General features: G+C 50.4%; 1 protein-coding gene across 5 annotated transcripts in view; it reads left to right on the top strand.

Moving 5' to 3' along the window:
- The window catches only part of SRGAP2 (SLIT-ROBO Rho GTPase activating protein 2), a 232,051-nt gene extending 219,210 nt beyond the window's left edge, over positions 1 to 12,841 (top strand). For 3 of the 5 annotated variants that reach the window (XM_045787496.2, XM_045787497.2, XM_045787495.2), the window contains exons 20-24: positions 1,747 to 1,927; positions 3,436 to 3,582; positions 6,765 to 6,803; positions 7,019 to 7,343; positions 9,441 to 12,841. In XM_045787496.2, coding sequence (XP_045643452.1) covers positions 1,747 to 1,927; positions 3,436 to 3,582; positions 6,765 to 6,803; positions 7,019 to 7,343; positions 9,441 to 9,824 — 1,076 coding nt within the window. In that variant the 3' untranslated portion in view covers positions 9,825 to 12,841. The remainder of the gene's footprint in view (positions 1 to 1,746; positions 1,928 to 3,435; positions 3,583 to 6,764; positions 6,804 to 7,018; positions 7,344 to 9,440) is intronic. The other 2 variants (XM_045787499.2, XM_045787498.2) reach the window with 1 other exon arrangement.
- The last annotated feature ends 1,647 nt before the right edge of the window (positions 12,842 to 14,488 follow it).

The following is a 14,488-nucleotide window of genomic DNA, read 5'->3' as shown; positions in this document are numbered from 1 at the left end:
CACACGCTTTCACGCCTGCCGACTGGAAAAATTGACCCTTTCCAAAGCACAGACATGTGAGCGCTGTGCAGCCTGGCGGGTGTGCAGCGAGAGGCGGAATGCACAGCTGTCACCGCGGGCCCCTCGGCGGCACCCATGATTTATTAGGGTCTGTCCAGCCAGCACACTTCCCCTCCTTCCAACAGTTCCGCACCTCCATTTCTGGACCGCTCGGGCTCTTGGAAGAATTTTCTGGGCATGAGAACTAAATGGCACAGTCTGTGGAGCTTTCCCTGCTTTCTGCCTTGCTGTGAATTCTGCAGTCGTAGGCCAGCTTTTTAAAGGAGGAAAAAAAAATTAGGGCTGCTTATTTGGATGCTGAAGTCAGATGGATCAATATGATAATCTGCCCCATTACAGGAGGGAAGTAGGTGAAGTAGGGAAATTTGTCCCTGCTGGAAGCTTCGTAGGTCTTATCTCTTAATCCTAGTGAAGTAGAGCTGCTGTTTTATAGCTGAGAAAAGAGGCCAGAGAGGCCAAGTGATATGCCCACGGCTGTGCAGAACTGAGATTCGGGATATTAGATAGGGCTTCGCTGGTGTGCCTGCTGTCGTGAAGTCTCCAGCCCCACCTCTTCGGAGCAAGCCCACCAATCATGATGGCTGGGCTCCGTCTCACCTGTAGGCAGGCTTCCTGTCCACTACTCGGAATATCCGACTTTACCCTCAGGTTCCAGGTTTCTCGGAGCTTTCTTTCTTGCTCTCTGACCTCCCCCCTGTCACTCAGTGCAGAGATAGTGGTAATGATGACAGTAAGAATACTAGCTAATGTCTATACAGTGCTTACTATAGGCCAGGCGCTGTTCTAAGTGCTTTTACCATTGCTACTTATTGACTCCTCCTAACAACTTCGTGAAAAAGGCACTGTTGTCTTTTTTTTTACAAACTCACACAAAAATAAAAAGTCATTGCATTTGTAAATCCCTTTTAATTTTCAAATTACTTTTATGTACATTTTCCCTTGTATTATCCACAAAATATATTTCCATATTTTCCTCCTTGGAAAGTAGATTGGGTGAGTTGTTTTCTCCTTATGAAGACTAAAAGCTCATGGTCTGCTAGGGGGAATGGATAGCATAAATAAAATTTGTTGTATTGAAAGTACAATATGATAAATGTTCTGCAATTAATGGAGTTATTTTATGATCAGAAAAGAAACGATGTGATCAGAAAATAAACTTACAAATACAGCATGGTAAGCTCAGCAATAGGGTTTGACGTAAAGAGCTGTGGACGTACCAGAGAAGGTCCCCTTTGTCCTGAGTGGGGCTCAGTCTTTTGGGCAGTGTGATGCGTTCTCCCAGGAGGCCAACTGCGCCCAAGCAAGACAAGACTCCCACCCTGCACGTGTGGTTCATTTTTGCACAGAAAACTGCTGAGAGAATAAAGTATTCTTTGTTTTGTTTTGTTTGTTAATGATGATGTTTCAATTGTGACTCAGTGTGCTTCATCAGGAAGAGGAGAGAGAAAGGGATTCTGGGTGGGGGGAGCAGCATGACCAAAGGCAGGAAAGGGTGCGCAGTGCTGTCAGGGCGATGGCGCGGTCCACACAGGAATCCCTGCCTCATCCATCGATCCTCCGTGGCTTATTTCACACACCAGGTTATCTTCCCACCAGCGTAAGTTCAGCTAATTGGGCTTTTCCGCCCAGTTTCCTGAGCCTCTGGGTCCCAACAACATGTGTTTCCTTCTTTTCTGCCCCTCTCAGAGTGTGAGCCCATCGAGGCCATTGCCAAGTTTGACTACGTGGGCCGGACAGCCCGAGAGCTGTCCTTCAAGAAGGGGGCATCCCTGCTGCTTTACCAGCGGGCTTCCGATGACTGGTGGGAAGGCCGGCACAATGGCATCGACGGACTCATCCCCCATCAGTACATCGTGGTCCAAGACACGTACGTTGGGTCCCCTGCACCTCTGGGCGTCCCGGCTGTGCTGTGGGCGTGAGACTTTATTTCTGGCTCCACAGGAGGGTGAGGGAGACCAACCCCCAGGGGGCGCCAACACCAGCCCTGAAGGACCCCACCCAGACTCCGTGGAGGATTGTTTTTTCATCTCTTCCCCCTTGCACATCGCTTCCCCACCCCCCCCCACCCACCACCCCCCTAGTCATTTTGGAAACTTGCCAGCACTCCTGCTCATCCACACTTAAACCTGATGAGTGATAATGAGGGAATATTGTTTTACCACTTACATTTCTGTTTTGGAAAGCTCAGGGTGGGAAAACATTTTTACTTCTTTAAAAAAAAAAAAAAAACACAACTATGCTCATCCCAACAAGTTGGGCCGCCGATGGCGCTTTTCCACTTGCAAATGAAAGTGATGCATTGCTTTTCTAGGAGAAATCTAGCTTAAGCGGCCTGGTGGAAACGAGCCAGTTCATTTAACACAGATGAGGTTGACTTGGGGAAAGGCAGGGAGACGAGGGGAGAGGACGTCGGGGAGCAAAGGGAACGTGAACTGGGCCCAGAGAGACTTCATCAGCTGGGCTGTCGGTTGGCTCCCACTCTTCAAAGTCTCCGGGGCAGGAGGGCTTTTCCCTGCCGTGGCCCACCCAAGCCTGCCTCCCTGCCCCTCTGCCCTGCCTCTGCCCCCGACTCCCTGCCCTTGGATACGATGCTATCAGTGTCTTTAGTCCTTCCCTTAATATTATTTTTTAAAGGTTGATATCCTGAGTGAGTCTGCACCCTCCCAGCCTCTCCCCGGCTCGTTCTGCAGGGAGATCCTCCCTCTGTTGATAACATCGCAAACCTGGTGGCCATCTGTGCGTGGACAGGACCCTCCCAAATTTAGCATTATGACTTCACTACGGGACCAAGAGAAGATGAATTGTGGGGGAGAAGGGGCTTGCTTTGTCATCAGTAGCCAGAGGGGCCGGGAGAGCAGTGGAATGACCTGGGACCGGCTTGGACGCTCTAAGCGGGGCTCGATGCACGACGACCGAGTGTGGCGGTGTCCTGCCTCAACGCCGGCCTCTCCAGAGCCAGCGCAGAGCTGCCCGGCCTTGCCCGCCAGTGCTCAGGACGTCAGCAGATAAACCGCACCCCGGACTGGCCGCCTCCTTCTCCAGGAGGTGGCCCCGGCACCACTGCCCCAGGAAAGCAGCGTGGGGTCGAAGGCAGATGCCTCGAATCCAGATGTCCCCTAGCTCAGCTTTCCCGCGGCCGCCAAGGATCCCGCCCAGCGCAGCGGGATTATTTATATTTATTTAAAAGACTCTCCAAAGGCCCTTAGCTTTCCTTGCCTCTGCTCACAGAGCTAGCCCAGCCAGGTGTCACTGCTGCCTCAGAGCTGTTGCGGGGGTCGCGTGTGTGTCGGGGGGCCATCTTGCCGATTTAACACTGCTTTTTGTGTTGTTGTTGTTTTCCCCCTCCTCCCTGCCTGCCTGCCCCTTCTCCCCCAGCGAGGACGGTGTCGTGGAGAGGTCCAGCCCCAAGTCTGAGATTGAGGTCATTTCTGAGCCACCTGAAGAAAAGGTGACAGCCAGAGCGGGGGCCAGCTGTCCCAGTGGGGGTCATGTAGCCGATATTTATCTTGCAAACATCAACAAGTAAGCTCTGCTTTTCATTTTCTGCTCCCCTGAATGCCTTGCGACACCCAGCCTCACCCTCTAGCCTCATCCCCCTCTCCGTGCCTATGCCACACACACACACCCCCCCCAGGCCTAACACTGCATGTGCTCCCCGCGGCTGCAGGGCGGACAGGGCTGTGGAAGGGTGCCCCACCCTGGGCTTCTGCAGCGTCTGTCAGCTCGGGCCTGCCCGGCCCTGGCTGACTACTAAAACTTGACCAAAGCTTTGGTCCCTTTATGCAACTTGGTTTTGTACTGTTCATCAGAGGTGCCTTCTCTTTTCCAATTCTTACCCAAATAATAGTCTTTGATGTCTTCCTGGCCCTTCCTTGTCTGTCCAAAGATCCAACATCGTGTGTGTCTTCCACGAGGCTCACGTGACCCCAGAGGGGTTTATTTAGATACCATGTGTCTGTTTCCCGCCCTGTCCGGCATTCGCTCCGTCAAGGAAAGGAGACCACTCTGCCCACCCCACCCCCCCACCCCCCCAACCCCGCACAAGGGAAGCTTTGTCCTGAGCTCTTTAATCATCGCCTAACCCCCAGCTCCCTTCTGCCCTTTCATACCAGTAGAAGTAATTGTCCGTGTTTTCCCTGTTGCTTTAGCCCTGTGTCATCGTCCCCTGTTAGTCCCTCTGCAGATTCCCATTCCTGTCCGGCAGGCTCTTAACTCTGGCCCCAGCTTTCACTGTGGCTGTGAGCAGCATCCCAGGGTCTTAACTCCACCCACCCCCGATCTGGCCGGCTAGAGGGATTCCACGCCTGTGTGCTGCTGCCTCCCCTAGAGACATTCAGGTTATTGGCGAACTAATCTCATCTCAAGGGGCCAGACACCAAGTCCCAAAGCCTACAGACCTCTTTCTGCCAGACCCTGAAACTTGGCCCAGTGCCAGCGGGATGACACGCCCCAGGGCGTTCCTGATGACTATGGATTGCAGATGATGTACAGTTTTCATCCCCCTCTGGCTTTGGAGGAATGAAATGATTTGCACATTGAAAACCTGTTAACCGTAGCCTCTGGACACTGAAACTGGAAGGAGAATAAAAGATGCTTGTTGTTTTTAAACTGCACCAGGTCGCCCAGATCTCTTGGCTTTCTTCCAACCAGACGGTAGCAGGGGGAGTGGTTGGGGCACGTGGCTCTTTTCCATCTTTCACCCTCAAGTTAGTGAAGCAGCTGATTCAGCTCACTTAGTGTACGTATAATTTAAGTCAGACCAATAAAAAGGAACGAGGATTTTATTTATTTCCCTCCAGCCTAGTGCCCTGCTGGGAGGGCAAGCTAGTAAAAAAGTAACTGTGGACTAATCACATTTTCTTCTTTATTTACAAGTCTATGTTAATTATAAGCCTATAATCATAAGGTTGTAAGCCTCTAATTAACCCAGAGACCAAGGCGGGGTTGGTGGAGGGAGAGTTAAATAATTAGTTAGGTACATGTTTCTAAGCCATTGTATATTTGATGCCATTTGTACCAAGAAATTGTACAGGATAATAGTTGAAATAGTGAAAAGATGAACACCAGGTAGAAAGTCAAGGTGGTTCCCTTGAACTCCTTACTTGGTGATGTCAGGACGGGGTTCTCAGAGGACATGGTCTCCCTGGACGCCAGCTAGTTGGTGGGTGAGTGGCAGTCCCTGGGCATGTCTTGCCCTGAGGAGTGACTCTGCCCTTCCAGCCTCCCTGCCCGCCCCACACTTCACTCCTTCCCAGGGCCCCGAGTTCTCTCGCACCCTTGGAACTTCATATCTGCTGCCTCTTCCCCCGATCGGCTCCTCCTATCCCTTCAAGACGTAGTCCAAGGATTGACCTCTCTGGGGAAGCCTTTCTGCCACCCCTGAGGTCCTCGGGGCGGAGTTAGGTGCCCTCGATCTGTACTCCCACAGCAGCTTGAGTATCTCTCAGGACTCACGCTGCACTCGGATAACCCACCAGCCTGAGCGTCTTGAAATCAGGAACTCTGCCTTCCCCTCCTCACGTCCCCGGGGCCTGGCCCAGGACCTGGCCCACACAGCCGCTCCACAGTCTGCCTCCTCAGCAGTTTGAGCTTTGTGAGTCAGCCATCCTCAAGTGGAAAAAGGAAATCAGCAAAGAGTTATTCGGGTGTGGCATTCGATTTAATTTCACACATTCAGTGAGGGCTCACTGTTGTGCCAAGCGCCCATGCTGGTTATTCAGAGATGAGTAAGGTGGTCCCCGGCCTTGGCACTCAGTCTGGCGAAGTAAATGCCATAGAGACAGGTAACTAAAAAGTAGCGCCATCGAAAGCTCTGGAGGAACAAAAGAGGGAGTGATTGCTTCTGGCTGCCCTTGGACTTGGGGTACCAGGGAAGAGTCATTTCAGCTGGGCCTTATAAGACTCTGAGAACATCCTTCTTCTGCTCAAGAATGGCTGACGCCCACGGCTAAGTGGCCAGAGCAGGCAGCTTCAAGGGGTGTGTGCCGGGTTCCACACCAAGCCCGGATGGAGAAGACCTGACCAGTGAACGGCACCAGGACTGGCTTAGGACACTGGCTCTGCCACGTAGAGTAGCTCTCTACCTTCGAGTCCTACCCCTTCCCTTCCTCCACCTCAGCTCCTGCCTCGGCCTTCATTGCCCTTAGTAGATTCAAGATCAGAGCTGCCCAGCTGCCATCCCAAACCAGAAGTTGTATTGCTTCTTAGATTAGGTCCTTAAGAATCTGATTCCAAGGAAAAAAATGAAATTATTCAGTAGTAGGCAACACCCATGATCTGAGGACTGCCAAGTCATCTTGTAGGAGAGTCTCAGTGGTCTGAAGGAAGTTGGCTCAGAGCCAGGGTTCAGCCCAGTGCTGGGTGATTTAGGGTCATGTGGGTGTATTTCTACCCTAAGAAAATGCACAAACTTGGCCCTAGCCCTGCAGCATTGCAGCCTCTTGAAAAATATTCTGTTCCATGTCTGCACAAGAAGTAGCAACGGCCTCTTGCCAGAGCCCAAAATGATTACAGTCCTGTAGTTGGACTAAGAAACATGCTAGAATTTGGAAAAATCAACTCTCCTCTTGCCTTCTTGGTGATGGGGAGAATTTTTCTCCTACCTGGCCCTTAGGTTTCTGTTCAAAGCAGGTAGTGGAGGGGGCCTTTCTGTCAATCTGTCTCCCGTTAGAAACTTCCACTTAATCACACATTTTTCCTGGCAGCACCTTACATCTCGAGAACTCAAAGCCCACGAGCACCAAGTAAGTATCCATTTCTCCTTTGCCCAGGTTGGGGGTGGCAGGGGAACAGAGACATAGAGAAAGTGAGGGAAGGTGAGGCCAAGGAGAGAATGTGCTGTGTGTCCCTCTCCTTCCAGAAGTTCTTGGGTGCCAACACCTGCCCCTCTCCCACTTGTCGCAGCTTCCTCGGGGTGAGGGCTCCCTGATCACATTGCCCTTTCTGTTTGTGATTGAAGGCAAAGGAAGCGGCCAGAATCTGGGAGCATCCGGAAAACATTTCGGAGTGACAGCCATGGGCTGAGCAGTTCCCTGACTGACTCGGCCTCCCCGGGGGTGGGGGCTGGCTGCCGCCCATCTTCCCAGCCCATCATGAGCCAGAGTCTCCCCAAAGAAGGGCCAGATAAGTGTTCCATCAGTGGGCATGGGAGCCTCAACTCCATCAGCCGCCACTCGTCCCTGAAGAATCGGCTGGACAGTCCACAGATCCGGAAGACGGTGACAGCAGGGAGGTCAAAGAGCTTCAATAACCATCGGCCCGTGGACCCTGAGGTCATTGCACAGGTAAGAGGGGGCTTCTGGATGCACAGCTGGCACGTCTACATCTGTTGCTACTGCGTAGCTCGCTCGTGTTAATTACGACGGGCCTTGAAACAGCGGAAAGTTTGGACATCGCGTACCGAGTTCAGAGGCTGCGGGACATCTGGACCCGAGAAGGCAGCTTTCAAAGCAATTCTCCAATCCCGCTCTCCCCAAGAAGAATCCGAAAGCAGAATAAAAGAATTCAGACTTCTTGCTCATGTATGGGCTGTTTGCCAGGGGCTTGTACTTTTTAAAGCGAATAGTTAGAGAGTCTTTTGATAGAGCCCATTCTGCCCAAGGTTTGGGTTTTGAGAGCCTAGTAGGCTTTCATGAAGCTGCCCAAGTGCTGAGGCTCAGAGGTAGTTCTGGCTGTATTTTTCTGTCACCCTGCCCATCCCCAGCCCCGTTCCCTGAGGCTAATCTCTGGTCCCTCCTGAGATGTGGATGATCCATCAACAATCTGCTCCTGGTTGGATGGCGCCAAACTGCTCTGCTGCGGGGGGGCGCAGGTACCAGAAGGGTTTCCAACGCTAGTCTCCAGATGCAGTGGCCATAAGCTCCCTGGTTATGGGGTCTTCCTTCCGGGTATGCACCAGACTGACAAGTCTCTGTTTTCCGTGAACTATTAGCGATCCAGCCCCACCTCTAAAAATCCGACTTCCGGGGCCACTCCAGGCAGTTCACTCAGACGCCTCTCCCAACTCTATAATTTTCGTTAGACCAGGTAGGAGCTAAGGGCTCCCCGTTGCCCTCTTATGTTTCAACTGAGTTGAGATTCTCCTCGCGCCATCTTCCAGGGGCAATAGAGGCTGTGTATGGTCTCTATTGGCCTAATTGTGATGCTCTGCTTAGGGAAGGTGTACCTGGCAAGCATAGTATTAAGCTATGGGCCGGGGATGTCTTGCTTTGCTAGCCCTCTACTTCTGTGCCTCTACTTCAGCTCTCGGCTGCAGTCTGCCTTGCACGGTGGGAATCCTCCCAGCTCCCTCCTGAGCCAGGTGTTAAGAGGAATGTTAGGGTACTTCCCCGGTACAGACTCCAGCTACAGAGCGGGCCTGAGATGGGAGATGGTAGAGTTCTTCCTGAGCATTTTTTAGGTTTGAGAACATCATAGGGATGAGTGAAAATCACCATCAACGGAAAGCATAGATGACCGTGTAAGGGCCGAGAAGCCTTCACCAGGGCCTTTGCTTGGAACATGTCATCTTTCCGTGTGAGCCTGATTCCAAGGAAGGAGCCCTGTGGTGGTTTGGGGGTGCCAGACACAAGTGTGTGGAGAGGCGGGGAGGGAGCTGAGGGGTCTCCCTGAGGGGCAGCTGGCTGTGGGCAAAGGGTCTTTGGTTCTGCTACTTCCTGAGAGCTGGGTGGTTCCACTGTGACTCTCGGCTGGTGACTCACCTGTGTGGGCTCTGGCTCCCCCTCCTGGTGGCTCTTCGGTCCCCTCTCATGGTGGACGGGTAGAGGGAAATGGCTTCCTCAAATTGGGCATTCTGGTGGGGTGGGGTAGGGGGTGGGGGTGGGGGGGGGTGTCCTGATGAATCTTCAGGGCCAGGGTTCTGGGACCTTCCCTTAGCCCTTGACCCTTCTCGACCTTTGGCTTTGAAGTCCAAGAAAACAAAGATCATCTCTACCACTTAGTAAAAAATCATTTATTATGTACAATTTCAAGCATACACAGAAGTAGAGAGAATTGGATAATAAATCCCATGTACTCGTGACCAAACTCCTGGCCACTCTGAATTCAGCGACCTTTCCCTGCCCCACTGGATTATATGCCATTTCACCCAGAAATATTTCAGTGCATATCTCTAAAACCTGAGGAGGACTCTATTTAAATAACATCTCAGCCACTCTGTTCTAAAGGAGAGAAGAAAAAAAAATCTCCTGATAATGAAAATCCCTTTTTTCCCCTTCCCCACATTCTGAACATTCATATGTTTAAGGATTTTGGCCAAGTAAAATAATCTGGACATCTCCCTCCAGTTGGTTTCTTCGTGATTTGGCATATGCTGTTGAAATAGGATCCTTGGGGACTTCTCCCTACATCTGCCTCACCTCCTCCTTTTTCCTGTTTTGCAGGATATTGAGGCAACTATGAACTCTGCCCTGAACGAGCTGCGGGAGCTAGAGCGGCAGAGCAGTGTCAAGCACACCCCTGACGTGGTTCTGGACACCTTGGAGCCCCTCAAAACCTCCCCAGTGGTGGCCCCCACATCGGAGCCCTCCAGCCCCCTGCACACCCAGCTCCTCAAGGACCCCGAGCCCGCCTTCCAACGCAGTGCCAGTACTGCTGGGGACATCGCCTGCGCCTTTCGGCCTGTCAAGTCTGTCAAGATGGCTGCCCCAGTCAAGCCGCCAGCCACACGACCCAAGCCCACTGTCTTCCCCAAAACAAATGCCACTAGCCCTGGTGTCAACTCATCATCTTCCCCACAGTCCACTGACAAGTCTTGTACTGTCTGAGGGATATAATTTAATTGTTCTAGACAAGGGGACTGGAGGGACTGACTGTTATTAAAAATCTTCCTATTTAACTAGCTTGGGGACTTCAGTTGAAAATTAGATTCTAAGTTGTTCTTGCAGGAATTAGCCTTCCCATCACCCAAAACCTTGAGAATGAAGCCCTCGTTATCACCCTGCCCTGCCCTTCCTGCTGCCCTCCGCTTCTCCCCGTCGTCGTAATCCAGCCAGCTACAGTACATACTGTTCTTAGGTTAGCCAGAGATAGATTTTTCCATTATCAGGTCACTGTGAAATCTGGCATGGCGAGTCATGAGGATACGGGCTCACGTCTCCGTCCCCTCAGACACAGGGGATGCCTGACCAGATGGTTGGCTATTGACAGCCAGCTCTCAGTGGCATCTTGTTTTGGGTACTGACTATTGAGAACCATATATAGTCCATTCTTCGTTTTACACACACACACACACACACACACACACACACACACACACACACACACACACACACACGGTTTTTTCTAGTCTCTGGCATGTGTAGCCTCTCCTGGTCCCAGACCAGTCTCTTTGTAAGTTATTGTGGCAGTTCACACAAGAGCCACCAGGGGTCTCTGTTTCCGTTACAAATCTTGTTCTGTCTGGGCCAGAGAACCTAGCCTTTGAAAATCTCTCCATCATAAAAAATTGAGCAGGATGGGACTCAATCCTGTAATCTGTTTGGGGTTGGGGGCTTTCTCTCTGTCTTCTCTCTATTGGTGTGAATTGGTCATTGGTGTTTGCTTTTGCTCTCCTCCGTCCTCTAGGAAGACAACCCAATCTTTTTATAGAACTTCTAAAGTTTTTCTGAATGTATAGACATTTCTCGGGTTCCTGTCTTTGTCTCTGATGGACCATTTTCCATTTAAGACATTTTCCTGTATAAGACAGTTTTATAGCTGGTTCCTTTTAGGGTAAAGAGTCTTAAGATTGAGTTTTACTGTGTTTATGGCAGGTTTGGAAAAGGTGAGAAATGGGTCCTTCTTCCTCCCACTCTTTTTGGGCACTTAAGACAAAATTCATTATCCTATTCAAAAATTAAACTCAGCTTTGTTCATCCCAAAATTATTCCTGAATGAAAATGTAACCTAAGTTCACCCCTCTAGTTTGGTTATTCTATAAGAAGATCTCTCTTCAGGGACCAACAGGGGCTTGGAGAGCCCTAGTTAGATTAAAGAGAGACATTACTCCTTAAAAACCTGTTTTATTTTATCCAAATAAGGACAACTAAGAGAGCTTTGGCCCCACAGTCTCTAAAGTCTTCCCGAGGCTGGAATCTAACAAAATAAAAAATTGGATGCTGAATATTTTGGCCTTCTGTTGGCCTTTTTTCTGGTTCTCCTCCAAAAAAGCAGAAACGATGCCCTTGCCTACTTTAATCCGGTCTCTAAACCTGGTGCCCCTGGTCCCAGCTTCCCTGGCTTCATGCTGTCCTGGCAGCACCAGGGCTGGAGACAGTCACACCCCCATTTCATGAGTCTCAGACGACTTGAGTTAAAGCTGAAGCTCATTCCTCTTCTCTGTTTTCTGGTTTTAAAGCTATGCTTTTAGCCTTATTTTCTATAGGTCAAGAGAGGTAGTGGGTTGCCATTCAGATAGGAAAATCTGAGTTTCCTTATGTTTAGCCTAGAAGATTCTTTTTGGATCAACATTTTGAAGTTGGCAGTTGGTGCTGTGGAAAGCGGTAGGATTTTCCTCATTCTGGGTGAAGGAAAGAGGAGCTTTGTGGGAACTTGCTAATTATTAGAAGGTTAACCTGCAACACCAGGAAAACTATCCCAAGAGCTAGAAAAGAGAAATAAAGACCTCCTTCAGTAAAGTGAATCAGCCTGTGAGAAGCGACCCACAGGCCTCTGGATTCTTGGCTTTTGTTGCTCTGTTCACTGACCTGTCCTTGTCTATCACCTGGACTTGCACAGGTCTTGAGCCAACAGGGGCTTTCGGACCCAAGGATCTGTTTCCTTGATGAAAATGGAACCCCTACCCTTCACTTTACATTCCTTTTGATCCAGCTGATCAAAATTGGTACCCATACCTGCCCTTTCCCCCTCCTTCCAGCACACTCCTCTCTGCGAAAGTCAAAGCAAAGCTTTCTGAATGACAAAGCTTTGGGCCTGTTCTGTTGTTCCTGCCTTATTTCTCCTGCAGCCCTTGTACATGACTTGTGTCCACCATCCCCTTGGTCAGTGTCCATCTGCTGATTCGCATCATGAACTGGACAGTGTGTGAGTGGCCATCTACTCCCCCCAGCTCTGGGAGCCAAGTTGTCTTCCCCTCTCTGGTGCTCCTGACACCTGTGAGATGGACCTGTCGAGAGGACTAGGAACCCATGGAAGGAGAGTCCTTCTCGGCAGAGCTCCTGCGGTCAACTGGAATTCAGGTTGCACACTGTGATTTCTACACCGAAAAGCCAAAAGGAGCTGATCACCCAGGGCCTAGGGAGACCAGTCTTCCTCAGATCTGCTTGCCTAAACCAGCATGATGCTTCAGAGAGCCCTGCTCTGCCCCTTGAGGCGTGGATCCTTCTCTTGGTGTGGACTCTGATGGGTCAGTCTTTGGGGGAACAGAGGTGGAGTGGGGCTACCAGCATCCCAATTTGGAAAAGAGAGGAGTTTGCAGCCAGCAGCCTGTAAACTGGAAACACTGGTCTCAGCCAACCTCCTCAGGGCGCCCTGGTTTCTCCCCAAGGAGATGAGGAGAGATGACGCCAGCAACAGCATGAACAGACCACCGGAAGGGCTGGTGTGTGTGTACTCCATGTGCAGAAGAGAAGGTTAGATCTTCCAGGGAATTGCAATGTTGTGGCGTCTGACTTGTATGTCACGTTTGTGTAAAATGGTATATTCTTTAAAATAGTGTTGGTAACTGGAATATTGTATGTATGCTTGGAGATGCTTTGTGTGAACCTAAGACTGTCACTCAACAGATGTCGGATTGGGGAAAATCCAAAGCACAACTTCGAAATAAAATACGTTTTTAGGTTTCGATGCTGCAGTTCATATCCCTTTTCCACTCCCCGCAATCTCCAGTCCAGCTGCTCAGGAGGAAACGTGATTCGTCTGTGCCGATAGAGCCCTGCCTGGCAACAGGAGAAGTGGGACTTCAGGAGCCAGCCACCTTCTCCCTCCCAGCAAGGCACGCAGAGGCCCAACGAGAATGTGGATTTCCCCCCCAGCATTTCCAATCAGCCCATGTGTGAAACCTAAGAGGCTTTGTAGAAAGGTTTCTAGCTCCCCATTGGGCAGTCTGTTGCCATGAGAACCATTTCCTCCACAGAATGCAGCCACCCTGTTTTCAGGGAGGATCATTCTTGTTTCTGTCGCTGGTCAGATTTCCCCACGTGGAGGAGTGGGGCCTGTCAGGCTGCTCGCAGGTTTTGCCAGCCACAACCAAGGGTGACTGAAGGTTGTATTTCTTCCACAAGCCAAGCCCTGAGTCATTCTGCCTTTGGATGCCCCCTGCCTCTGGGAGAAGAGCTGGCCCAATTTCTTGCACTGTTGGTGTGGAGCACAGGGGTGGGGCATACAGGAAATGCTTTCTCTCCTTTAGATTTTGATTCTAGCAGATCATAAGCTCAAGCAAGGGTGAAGTTATTCTAAGGTAGCGACTGATAGTACATCCAAGGGCGGAGGCTTATTTGTGCTGGGCGTAGTCCAATACCAGAAGTCCCTGGGTTGGGATCAGATCTCTCATAACCAAGGAGGTGCCCAGTGTTCAATGGTAATACAAGGAATCCTACCCTGAGGCCTGGACTAGACACCATACTCGAAAGTCCATCACCTCCATTTGTCTCATGCTCTGCCAACCTGTCATCTCTTCCCCCTCCTTCATTTTAATAGTAGAGCTCCATCTTGAGCTTCTCTTGCTGGTCCCTTGGTCTTGGAGAAGTCAAAGGTGAGGCTGTCCTGCCACCCTGTGCTCTGGGTGAGTTCTCCACTCCTAAGTGTAGGTGGTGACCTGTGAGATGGCGCTGGTTTATAAGCTGTGGGCAGAGGACCGAGGAGCCTTTTCAGAGAGCCCTAAAGCGAAGGTGGGCTATTTTGGGGGGTCCTCTAATTCATTTTATATATTCAGATGGGAACTTGATGGAAGCTAGTGACCATGAGCACAGTTGAAAACAGGCCCATTCCACCCAGATAGAAACGCCAAAAGGAGACCAGGTGGGTATGAATTTAGGAAATGGACTTAATGAGTATCTACTCTGTTTATCTCAATAGGTTCATGAAGCTTCCTCTTATTCTGGAGTTAGCAACCCTGGCATACTGCATGTGCCAAAGACTCATTCGTCAGTCAGTCAACAAACTCTAAGCCTCACTGTGTGCCAAGCACTGCTGTACAGTATCAAAGAGGAGAAGCAGATACTGGAGCTTGCTTTCTGGTTTGAGGGAGAAGAGATAAATAAGCCGGACTCTGAAAATGAAACAGTGTAATGGGTCGTTAGTGCCCGGGGAAGGAGTAGTACAGTTAGTCAAGAAATTCTGTGTAGCCTGGGAAAACTGAAATGCCCACTAGGCGTCCAAATAGCTGTATCAGTAGACTTGTGAATACATGAATATGGGGTTTTAGGGACAGGTCATACCTGCGAAGAAATTCAGGATCTATTTTATTATGGATATATTCAAACTACGAGAT

The sequence above is a fragment of the Ursus americanus genome, chromosome 2, assembly GCF_024610735.1.
Source record: "Ursus americanus isolate L20-20 chromosome 2, mUrsAme1.1.p, whole genome shotgun sequence".
Taxonomy (NCBI): Eukaryota; Metazoa; Chordata; class Mammalia; order Carnivora; family Ursidae; genus Ursus; species Ursus americanus.
Note: the sequence above shows the minus strand (reverse complement) of the source record. Positions and strands in the feature narration are given on the sequence as shown.